General features: G+C 39.0%; 2 protein-coding genes across 5 annotated transcripts in view; one reads left to right on the plus strand and one right to left on the minus strand.

Moving 5' to 3' along the window:
• The window catches only part of LOC120565809 (lisH domain-containing protein ARMC9), a 28,874-nt gene extending 22,811 nt beyond the window's left edge, over positions 1 to 6,063 (minus strand). Inside the window, exons 1-9 of one of the 2 annotated variants that reach the window (XM_039811843.1) lie at positions 5,844 to 6,063; positions 5,295 to 5,463; positions 4,921 to 5,046; positions 4,469 to 4,639; positions 3,844 to 3,999; positions 3,617 to 3,709; positions 2,470 to 2,494; positions 356 to 513; positions 43 to 141 (exon numbers count right to left, since the gene is read on the minus strand). In XM_039811843.1, the coding sequence (XP_039667777.1) occupies positions 43 to 141; positions 356 to 513; positions 2,470 to 2,494; positions 3,617 to 3,709; positions 3,844 to 3,999; positions 4,469 to 4,639; positions 4,921 to 5,046; positions 5,295 to 5,369 (903 nt within the window). In that variant the 5' untranslated portion in view covers positions 5,370 to 5,463; positions 5,844 to 6,063. The remainder of the gene's footprint in view (positions 1 to 42; positions 142 to 355; positions 514 to 2,469; positions 2,495 to 3,616; positions 3,710 to 3,843; positions 4,000 to 4,468; positions 4,640 to 4,920; positions 5,047 to 5,294; positions 5,464 to 5,843) is intronic. The other variant, XM_039811844.1, reaches the window with a different exon arrangement.
• Positions 5,349 to 11,146, plus strand: polr2h (RNA polymerase II, I and III subunit H). 3 transcript variants are annotated; one of them, XM_039811848.1, is made up of 6 exons: positions 5,349 to 5,369; positions 7,547 to 7,631; positions 8,734 to 8,817; positions 9,206 to 9,299; positions 9,492 to 9,575; positions 10,702 to 11,146. In XM_039811848.1, the coding sequence occupies exons 2-6, from the start codon at positions 7,559 to 7,561 to the stop codon at positions 10,817 to 10,819; spliced, it is 453 nt and encodes a 150-aa protein (XP_039667782.1). In that variant the 5' UTR covers positions 5,349 to 5,369; positions 7,547 to 7,558; the 3' UTR covers positions 10,820 to 11,146. The 3 variants fall into 3 exon arrangements, with proteins under 3 accessions (XP_039667782.1, XP_039667781.1, XP_039667780.1); XM_039811847.1 differs by lacking the exon at positions 5,349 to 5,369 and adding an exon at positions 6,400 to 6,525; XM_039811846.1 differs by lacking the exon at positions 5,349 to 5,369 and adding an exon at positions 6,463 to 6,656.
• The last annotated feature ends 843 nt before the right edge of the window (positions 11,147 to 11,989 follow it).

Below are 11,989 nucleotides of genomic sequence, written 5' to 3' on the forward strand. Positions count from 1 at the left end.
TGTGAAGGAGAAAAAAGGGCGAAGAGAGATGCTCTCACTCACAGTGCCAGGCCTGGTGAAGTCGGTACTCTGCACCATGCTCTGCCTCATCTGGCTGCTGAACAGGCGGACACACACACTCTGCAGGTACTCAGGGGAGATCTGCAAAAACACAGCAGGCCCCTTGAGCTTTGAGATACTGTGTGTGGGTAGAGGGAGGGCAGGGTTGCCATGTTTGTGTCCCTGTTAAACAGCCGTGTCATCTGGCAGTTATGTGCATGTGTGTGCATATTAAATAAGTAATACAAACTTTGCTTTGTGTATAAAAAAGGCCTTTTGTTATTTGAAGTGTTTGTATACAGTCAAGCTGACCTACCATTTTTCCACTGACGGTGGCCTCCAATGTGTCGACCAGCTCAGCAGTGATTCCAATCAGGTTGTGGTAGTCGGCCTGCATCTTGTTGAACTTCCGTACGTAGCTAGTGATGCGCCGGTCCGATTCAACCAGTTGGAGCTGTAACTGCTGCATGGCCTCTGTGCAGTCACACAAACACACAACAGGCGAAGGTTGCAGAATGGAAACACACACAGATAAAAAAAAACATTCATATCACGAGTGACATTCTCTGTGTAAATCATAAGGTTAACATGTGTTCTTTAATTAAATATTACATGTTTCATTTGAAAATGTACAGTACAGGCCAAAAGTTTGGACACCCCTTCTCATTCAATGTGTTTCTTTATTTTCATGACTATTTACATTGTAAATTCTCACTGAAGGCATCAAAACTATGAATGAACACATATGGAATTATGTACTTAACAAAAAAGTGTGAAATAACTGAAAACATGTCTTATATTTTAGATTCTTCAAAGTAGCCACCCTTTGCTTTTTTTGATAGCGCTGCAAACCCTTGGGGCCCTATTTTAACGATCTGAAACGCAAGTATGAAACGCAAAACGCAAGTAGCTTTGTGGGCGGATCTCGGGCGCTGTTGCTATTATACCGGCGGGATAAATGACTCTTGCGCCCGACGCAAATCTAAAATAGGTTGGTCTGAAGTAGCTAGGTGTGGTTTGGGCGTAACGTGCAATAAACCAATCAGAGCGTCATCTCACATTCCCTTTATGAGCAGGGCGCTTGTTCCATGGCGGATTGCTATTATGACGGGCGGATTTGCCTGGCGCACGCTAGCGGGAGCTGCCGATGCGAGATGCCGGCAAGTAATAAATGCCCGTCTTGGCTGGGTGGCGATGTTGCTCTGCGGCCACTTTCGGGCGCATCTCCTCAAGTCTGGAGAGGATTGCTGCAGCAATGGAGCGTGGGCCTCAAACGCAACCACCTGCTCCTGTTGGTCCCCTTCCTCATCCCCCAACTCCATCTCCGTCCACCCGCTCCATCAGGAGCGCGCGCGCGCATTACTCCCGGACCAGATTCCCCCGGTGTCCAATCCCACCGTAGTTCAACATCACGTCTCCTTAAGTCCTCTAATATTTCCTCATTTATGTCATCAACACATCCATGATTCATGGAAATGTGTAAAACACAACAAGCCACAAATAATGCTGCGACTTTTTGAGGACTGTAAGTGCCTCCTGATCTATCCAAACACATGAAGCGCATTTTCAGTAATATTTTCCTTTGTAATTATGTATGGTTTTCAAAAATGGGAACTGCTGTAGATGAGAGAAGTGTATGCGCGTTGTGCACACGCTACATTATGGCCAAGCATGCGCCCTAAAATAGCATCTGAATAACGCGCTACTGACTTTAGACTAGCGCCACTGACTTTAGACCAGGTTTTCCTGGTCAGTGGCGGAATTGTTTTCTGAAACTGCAGAATAGCACAAAGTAACGTTTGCGCCGGAACACGCCTCCTCTTTTCACTGAACCGCCCCCGGGAGCGCAAATACATTCCCTAATTTACCGACGTGCGTCTGTGGAGGGAAAAGTCCGCTGTGCGTCGGGTGCAAAATAGGAATGATACATGCGTCGGTGTACAAAGGCAATTGCGCTGAGTGCAAGATAGGGCCCTTGGTGTTCTCTCAATGAGCTTCATGAGGTAGTCACCTGAAATGGTTTTCACTTCACAGGTGTGCTTTGTCACGGTTAATTAGTGGAATTTTTCCCCTTATTAATAAAAAAAACAAAGGGTGGCTACTTTGAAGAATCTAAAATATAAGATATATTTTCAGTTATTTCGCACTTTTTTGTTAAGTACATACTTCCATATGTGTTCATTCATAGTTTTGATGCCTTCAGTGAGAACCTACAATGTAAATAGTCATGAAAATAAAAAGGAAATGCATTGAATGAGAAGGTGTGTCCAAACTTTTGGCCTGTACTGTATATACAAAAGAATGAATATATGTGTATAATCTTTTCACAATAAGTCTGCCAGTCAATACTTCAAATTTTAGTTCCATCTGTAAGGGAGCATTGAGTAAAAGTAGAAAAGTAAGAGTAGATTATGTGAGAGGGATATTTACCTTTATTACTCCTTCCTCCATCCTTCTGCATAATGCCTGTTAAAGAATACGCACTAGCACTCAACTGAACACAAGTCAAACAGTTCTACTGTATTTGTCTCCTTATCCAGAGATATAGTCATACAAAAGAGTATATAACAATGCAACGTATTGCTTACGTTTGACTGGACATAGGACAAACCCACAGTATATATATATATATATATATATATATATATATATATAGATATATAGTTATACATCCAGTCTGAAGCGGACAACTTTGTCATAAAAAATAATTTTTTTAAGGATTTATCTAATCTGTTGTATTGTACAAAGAGATATAATTGTCTATATGATATATAATCAACACTAGTTTGTTTTAAAGGGAGGGATAGATATTTTTCACTAAAGGATAATAGACCAACACCGTGAGCAAACAAAGCTGTCATTCAGTGCGTCTATATGCACGTAAACGTGTGGGCACTCAACCAACAGGACATTTTCATGTGTGCAAGCGCTGCCTGTTGAAGTGTTTGCATATTGAAAGATTATACGTGTTGGATAGTACAAACAAGTACCAATTTTCTTTGGTCAGCCCTAGAGATGATAGTTGCTATGTTAATCTGTATGCTTTGATCATCGGCCAATAGAGATAGGGTTTAGTTTTTATGTGGAAGGAGGAAAGTCGAGCCACTGGATTTCCAGTAAAAGAAAAACAATTCTTGTTATCCTTCACTTGCCCTTCTACTCTGAAGGGGTGTGGGTGAGTTAGTGTCAGGTTAGGTTCTGCCATACTCAAACACCATCTATCATTTACAGCCATCTATGAATGCAAATCAGATCTGTTTGCAGGAAATGAAACCAACAGGTCTGGACAATAGTCTAACTGTTAATAATCACATTGAAACACTCTATACTTGGCCTGTGTTAAATATCTAAGTTGTTCTCTCAGGGGTTAACATTTATATAATATATCTTTACTTGATGTTATGTTTTGACACTGTTAGATTTGCTACTCATATCACATCACTGAGAACAGCACAGACATTGTCACCCATCTGTACTCTGATGATTTTCTCAGCAATGGCATGCAAGTGAGCCACGATGACATTAGTTATAATAAGAGGTCACCTTCCCATTCTGTCTGTCTTTTATTTAAGGATACATATAAATTCAGCAGCCTTGGGGTGTTTGACGGCTTCAGCGTCACTGACATAAACTGCTCCAGCTTGTACTTCAACTGTGGTATCCAGGAGTCCTGAATATACAGATGGTAGAATGGGAGAAATATGGTCATGGTCATTATGAAGTAGGCACTGGGCAATATTGTTGCATATGTAATACCTAGTTAACAATAACCAACTAGGTATTGTTCCATAATAAGCTAAGCACCTGAAAAAGATCTTTGAAGGATGGGTGGACAGTAGGGTTGGGAACGAAAGGCAAGGCATAGTAAGGCAGAAACTCTGTGGTCTGGCTCAGTGCTGCTCCCCGAGTCTCCAGGTACTGCTTGAAGTGGGAAATCCTCTCCTCAAACTCAGCTCGGTCCTAGGGAAACATTCAAATTAAAAGATGTATTACAAGTCAATGACAACATGTCAGTAAAGCCAATACATCATTTAAAACATGTTGCATACACACATTATCTTCAATTAGATGCTGTCTCTTGGCCTGCTACCACCATTGAAAACTGAAGAAGCGGCTGATGATTTTTATAAAAGAACGTCACACGCATATAAATAAATAAATAAACTCAAACTGCAAAGACCAACACAGTGACAGGCCGTCTTGCTGGTGTGTCCCGGCCTTAACATCATTGGTAGCTCAGTGAGAACAAGCCTGTAGCACAGCTTAGTGGACATTTTGAAAAATAGCACGTAATGATATTCAGCTCAGCTGTAGAGTTGCACGATAAAGTTGAGTTTTGTTGTGAATATAATCTAAACAAAGTAATGTTCTTGTTAAAAGAACATTTAAATAAACAAAAAAAGGTAGGACAAAAATGCAATCTACATACATGTCTATCAGGGTGCCTCCTCAGTGGGTAGATGGTGAAGTGGATGTGAAGGTAAAACTCGAGGCTCTGCGCCTCAGAGTCTGTGTCTTTTATCTCAGAGGGAATATTCTCTGTCCACAGTTCAAAGAAAACTTTGTGGTCTCCATCATCAAAAGAGCTAAGAAGGTCTTTCTAGAAAAGTCAGAGTTAAAGAAGAGCGTGTTGGGGGAAAATACATCAACGATAACAATTTGCTACTTGTTAATGATCATTTTATGTACATATCACACAATGATAACTGACACACGATAAGACAACTTTTAATAAGACCTGACACTGTTTGGAGACAGAAAGTAGGCTATGTTTTAAAACATGTGAGCCAGCCTCGACTCTGGAACATCCTGCCCATGCATAGGTGCCACCTCCACAAATCATTAACAAACTTGTAGAAACAACAGGTTATAAGAACTTACCTGAATGCCACGAGTCTTTGCATCCCTGAGAGTACTTCCTTGAGGCTTTGACACAAGCTTTCCTTTTCTTTTGCATTCCTTGTCAAAACTGTGGACAGTTTCTTCAAATACCTCAAACGTAAGGTACTACAAAAGACACAGAACAAGCAAGTGCCATTAACTCCACCTTAACCAGTGCAGAAGTTGTGCTTTAAAGTCAACCCAACTACACAAGCTGCACAACCTTGACAGAACTATCTATAATACCATGCTGTATCAAGCAAGGTTTATTGGAGAAAAGTTGTGCATCTTGTTTAATTTGAATTAACTTATATTGCTGCTCATTCTGTTTTACATATTGTTCTGGGTGCATTCGTAATTTTTTTATTTGTTACCTCCTTGATCATCCCAAGAAGATCGGCTTTAGTTGCCAAGATGTCCTCCATCTTGGCTGCCTCCCTGGAACTCATGTGAGTGACCAAAACCTTTAAAACACCTACTGACAGCAAAGACTTCTGCTCTCGTTAAATAACGCTGGTACTTCCATCAAGCATTCTGTAGAGCCTGTAAGGATAGGACGGTACATGGCACTATTACTACTCATATGAGTGTACGTTAGCACCTTTTAGAACTCCATCCCAAAGCACTTTCGCTATGATGTAATTGTTGTTTTAGGGTTGCCAGGTAAAGCTGCAACATCGATTGTTAACCAAATAACACAGACATCTAGCTAGCTAACGTTTTTTTTACGTTTACTGGCATTTTACAGCTGTGAAACCACACAGTGAACACAGCAATCAGATTGTTCCTGCTTTTGAATTTTAACAATATCTTCAACAGTAAAATTCAGCGACAACATCGTTTGCAAAAATGTGGCAAGCTAGCATGCTAGCTGACAAGCTAATCAGTTAACGTTATCTGACGTTAAGAGAGCACATTCTCACCTTATTCGCACATCATTTAATTGGTGAATATAGGCTAATGTCGCTTTTAACGTATTCATTCGCAGTTGCTTATACAGTCCATTTTCGACAAGGCTTATCGGCTTCACTTAGCTAGCTACACTGATATTAGCATATTAGTCAAGTAGCCATTAGCTAGCAACCGTACACAGATAGGACGCTAGGACACCTAGCAACCAAACAGTTGGGGTTGAGGCTGGAAAGTAGATGAAAATGTCGTAAATAATGACAACAGTTTGTTTTACACGTTTCGTGAAAGCTAAAACTGATATGAAAGCATCCCGTTTGGTTCTAACGTTATTTATTCATTATTATTAGCAACAATATTAGTGTGATATGTATCTAAAAACAGTTAATGGTTAATGCGCGGTCTTCCAGGAAAATGTGCTTTATTTAAGCACAATTGTTTTTCTCTCAATTATTTATAAATATCTATAACGTTGACTTTTTTTTCTTCATAATATGGTTTATTTTTGTTAGCCATAGACAATAGCAAATCGCCCATCCATGTTAAAACCATAGATAGTAAAATGAAGGTTAAAACCTAGCAATGGTTAAAACTGTTACCGATATATTTTCAACCGGAAGTAGTTTGCGTGTCAGAGGATGGAGAGGATGAGCACATTGTTTCTCGGCGGCACAATCTGTTTTACACTCAGCAACGGTAATGAATGAAGTTTTACTCTAATAAGATATCTAGCGCACACTTTAAACACACGTTGCCACACAGAGAAACTGGGTGACTGCGACGTTATTCTGTGCACAATATAATAAGAGAACGTCTTCGTATTTGAGGTAAGCTTAACGAATTGTGTGTGCACGCAACATGCTAAAGCTAACAGCTAACGTTAGTCTGCTGAAGTTACAAGACCCTAAGTAATAAGTTATACATTTGGCTAGCGATATCTGATTAGATTATGATCAAAGGTCGTAAAAAATGTGCCTTGTGTTAGGAAAGCAGCTGTCAATGTGTAGAGTGGAAATACACTGAACGTTCACTATGTAACGTGTTAATGCCTATAATAGTTATGTTTTGAATTGTAGCATCTTCTAGTTTGATATAACTGCTAACTTGTACAGGATGACCTAGATAGGGCAGGTTCTTAAGAACATCACAATGCCCTAAATCATCATAATCATCACTATGGAAACACTGGTATAAGTGTCTTTTATAGAAATGCAGTATTGTTGTTTCTTTTGTTTTTATTTCTCTGTATATGTTTATCTTTCTCTTTTTTAATGTATGTTGTATGTCATGTCTGTGTCTTCTGAATGGACCTTGAGTCTGGCAAATAAAGTTGATGATGATAAATCCCTAAAAAATGCATTTAAAACTTGACTATGAGCTTCTTCAGTTTTTTCTTTCTGTCTCTGCTGATACATGTTTGTACATGTGCTGCGTACAGCATCCCTTGCTGTGTAGCATAAGCCTGTAAACAAAGCATTATCATTTGTTTGATGTAAATAAGATAATTTCTCACCTGGCATCAACATGACTTTCAAAAGTTTTGACTTTATAAAACCTGCAAACGTCTTGTTTGTAAAATCATACTTTCCACATTACGAGATAAAATATGAGCAGTTGTTATTGAAGTCTAAGGCTTCCTAGACATGTCAGTTGTTCGCATTTAAATAATTTTTCAACATAAACTGGCTTAATGATGTCTTTTGTCTTTTTCAAGTAGACCAGGACAGAGATGGCTGGAATTCTGTTTGAGGACATCTTTGATGTAAAGGACATTGATCCCGATGGCAAGAAGTTTGACAGAGGTGTGTGAAATCTAATTATAAAACAAGGTTGAAGAAGGTGGGTAGTCATAATACACTACAATGGTCTCTGGGTTAGTAACTAATTTACTGGTAATGTCTGCAGGTAATCAACCATCAGGCACGCTACTTAAAAAAAATATATGATCGAAACCAAAGTAAACTAAGAATAATTATTGGACTTACTTTTTTTACCAGATTCCCAAGAACACCAGTCTTAATTAATGGGGCTTGTCGCCTATCACTTATCAATTCAGCTGAAAGCTTTTTCACATGCAAAACGTATTGAACTTTATTTACGTTTGGGTTACTATCATTAGGGATGCACCGATCTGACTTTTTCAGTCCCGATACCGATGCCTGGGCTTTGTGTATCTGTCGATACCGATCCGATACCGTTGTTGAATTAATAATAAACTGTATACCTTCGACCTTATACCTTCCTTCCACCATGTGGAAGAGACTAAAGGCACCAGACTTTCCTAACTAAACATTACTTTCCTAACTTACACAAAATAACATAGATGTCATGAATTGAATTCTCATTTATTTGTTATTTAAAAAACAACAAATGTGCATTCAAATCGAAAATATAATGTAATCAAAGTTCTTAAAATAAATTGAAATAAATAAAATGTAGCAGTACAAACAATATAGTTTATTGGTCAAACATACGATAGTAATCATACAATAGTAATTGCTTTTTGGTAGTATTGCGCTTTGCAGCACTACCACCACCCCTCGAAACATTTACTTTGCAGACATTGCAAAAGCCAACAAACTAGTTGGCGTGGCAAGCGTGAAATATCTCCACACAGCCGACTCTTTGGCTCGCTCCATGTTGCTTAACGTTTAACTCAACTCTTCCAGCACAGTGCTGCGACAGAGAAAGGAGAAAAAAAAATATAGGCCCATGGATCTGTTAATTTTTCCGATCCCCCATCCAGCTATTTTGCCAATATCAGGGCCGATATCCAATCTTAATATCGGATCGGTGCACCCCTAACTATCATGTACCCAGTATGGTTTTCAATTAGTGTCCTTCAATTTAAAACAGCAAAATTAACTAATCCAAACTCTACTACTACTTATTTGTTTTCTACAGTATCTCGTCTACATTGTGAAAGTGAATCTTTTAAGATGGACCTTATCTTGGATGTGAACATTCAGATCTATCCTGTTGATCTTGGTAAGGACCTACCTTTTTGTCTTTGTGTATAATTATTTTAATTTAAAGATTGGAAGTCATTTAATGGTTGCTTTTTGTCTAACACAATCATATTCTAGAGTTTATATACAGTATGGTCAGAACAAATCGGTCATCAATCATTTTTGACAAGGTTGTCTGTCTTGTTTGGGAACACTACTTGCATCTTCACCATTTTACTTTTGTTTACCAAACTCTGGCTTACATATAAGTGAGCAGTCCAAAGCTAAACAGCCAAATATTCCCATATACCCTCTATATGTGAGTGTACCTTTACATAAAGGATCAAAGCACCATGCATTTAAAAAGTAAACGCTAACCCAGGGTGTAATATGAACTCACTTTGTTTGCCTGTGTCCATTTTATTTAGGCGACAAGTTCAGACTGGTTATTGCCAGCACGTTATATGAAGATGGAACGCCAGATGACGGAGAGTACAATCCTCAGGATGACCGGCCATCTAGGTAAAACATTTGTTCTTGATGCACCTAACATCACCAACAAATGCTACTTGTTGGGCTTTTATTTTTTTTGAAGGATCTAGAACAATTTGTGTGTACATTTTTAGTGTGACTGTACCCTGTGCCGTGCAGTTTTTTTTGTTTTTTTTGCTGCTTTAAATTTGTACTCCCATTTAACTTTGTTTACATTTCCAGGGCGGACCAGTTTGATTATGTGATGTATGGGAAGGTTTACAAGATAGAGGGCGATGAGACTTCAACAGAAGCAGCCACACGCCTGTGAGTGATGTTTTTTGGTTTAAATGAAGCTTTAAAGTACTTTTTTATTTTTTATTTATTTAATTGCTTAGCCTCAGCTTGTTACTAATTAATATAATTTAGACAAATAAACCGTTAGCGTAATAACAAGTAGCGTTTCAGTTGTTATTGATACATTATTAGTACAGTAATTGCCACTATGGCATATTGAAATTACCACAGAAACATGATTTAATCTAAAATTCAACATTTTTACATTTTAAGCATTTTGTCGGCATAATATAACCATCAGCTGTGTATTGCTTTTATGGAAAGACATATACAAACACAAACAGAACAATGTGTGGTTAATCTTCACTGTATGCCTGGCTGACTCCACACAAACGGTACACCGGGGGCTTGAAGATCAACAAGACATTGGGGATGCTCATCTCAGAAACCAAACTGGGGTGCAAAACACTTCAAGACTTGGAAACAAAGTCAGCAGTGAAAAAACAAATGACTCCGTCTCCATCAGAATTTGCCATCAAGACAGTGCAATCAGCCCTTGTCAATGCGAAAAACACTGGAAAATGTTACCGAGCTATAGACAAAAGGTGTGTAGACATGATTTCCACAGAGGCAATCTTTACTCCATTTAATCCCACTTAATTCTTTGGCCACAGGTTGGTAACTCCAGCGTTGCCAGTAAATCTTTCATGAAATGTGTAGTCCGGAGACAGGGCAGAGTGATATTAAGCTTTAAGGGCAAGAATAGAAAACAGCCAGGCAGCCAGTGACAAAATGGTCTGATAGAGAGAGATGCTGCGAGGGATGAGGCCAGTTTGAGAGTTTCCAAGTGTGCTTGTTGTGTGTGCTGTTTGTGTGTGTGTGTGTGTGTGTGTGTGTGTGTGTGTGTGTGTGTGTGTGTGTGTGTGTGTGTGTGTGTGTGTGTGTGTGTGTGTGTGTGTGTGTGTGTGTGTGTGTGTGTGTGTGTGTGTGTGTGTGTGTGTGTGTGTGTGTGTGTGGTGACCTCTATCATTGTATATGATTATTGTACTTTATGAAATTGTGTTAAATGATACATTGATGACGTGTGAAAAAATAAACGTAAAAAATAATAAATTTGAGCTCTAATCAAGTTGCGTGGGTGTGCTCCTTCTTTCAGCTCTGCCTACGTGTCTTACGGTGGCCTTCTCATGAGGCTGCAGGGAGATGCCAACAACCTTCACGGCTTTGAGGTGGACTCCAGGGTCTACCTCCTCATGAAGAAACTGGCCTTTTAAAACCCAACTCTGCCTGCCCACTTACCCTGGTTCTTCCACTGCCACAGTCAACTTTAAAGTCCTAACGAACTGCATACTGAAAACATTTGTACTCCCAAATCGGAGCACATGGCCATTATCCAAGAGCAGCTCACAGACATAACACATGGATGCTGAAGAAAAAATATTTAGTTTTTTTTTTTTTTTTTACTTTTGTATTACAAAATGTTTCCTCCAAGGAGATGGACTACATATTTAAGACTGTGACACTTAAGAACTGCTGCAACCTCCATCTGCTGGCAAACTGTAAATAAAGATTTCTTTTATTAAAAATCATTCTAAGATTGTCAGACACCTTTTAAAAAAGGTGTTGTTGTCTTCTAATCAACCATACAGCTCAGCAACTGCTTAGGTGCTCTTTCAAATGGGTTATATTAGGTTTTATTTTGTAACACTGTCTCAATATTTGGACTGCAGGTAAGATGTGTGCTATAGTGAAGAGGGTGGGAGAAGGTGCAAACTGGGCCAAGTACTGCAGCTCACAAGGCAAATGTCTTAAACACTGCTTTTTCTTTGCAAAAAGATCGAATTTATGGATATTATACATCATTAAATTCATATTAATTCTGAACAGGAGGTAATGCAGACATTTCTACAACCAATAACAAGTACTAACATATCGGGTAGATATGTAATCAACAAGGATTTTAGCCTGACTACCCACCTTTTGAAAAGTGACATTTAAAACAATGGAACAGTCGGCAACATCTCTTGGAGCAAAATACTTTGACTTTTTAGCAAATAATTTTGTCTACACATTTACAAATCTGATTACGCACACACTGATTCTTTTCCACATTTGGAGATTGACAAATTCTCACTATGCAGAGATTCTTTTACACATTTACAAATTTGATTACGCACAAACAGATTAAGATAGTTGCCCAACTCTCCACACACATTTGCAAATAGTTTGGCTACAATGACCCCAGCGTGTCATGAGCAATGGTTCTATATTTGCTTGGGTGGCAGCAAACTAAAATGTAGACTCTCAGGAGACAGAAGATTAAATTAAGGGTGAAGAGGCAGCTCTTGTGTCCAACACAGGCTTCTCAATGTCAGTGGTAATGGGTGTCACAAGATGAGGAGGGACACTGCCAATGACTCACACAGACTCCTGATATGTGCGTA

Source organism: Perca fluviatilis, chromosome 9 (assembly GCF_010015445.1).
Source record: "Perca fluviatilis chromosome 9, GENO_Pfluv_1.0, whole genome shotgun sequence".
Lineage (NCBI taxonomy): Eukaryota > Metazoa > Chordata > Actinopteri > Perciformes > Percidae > Perca > Perca fluviatilis.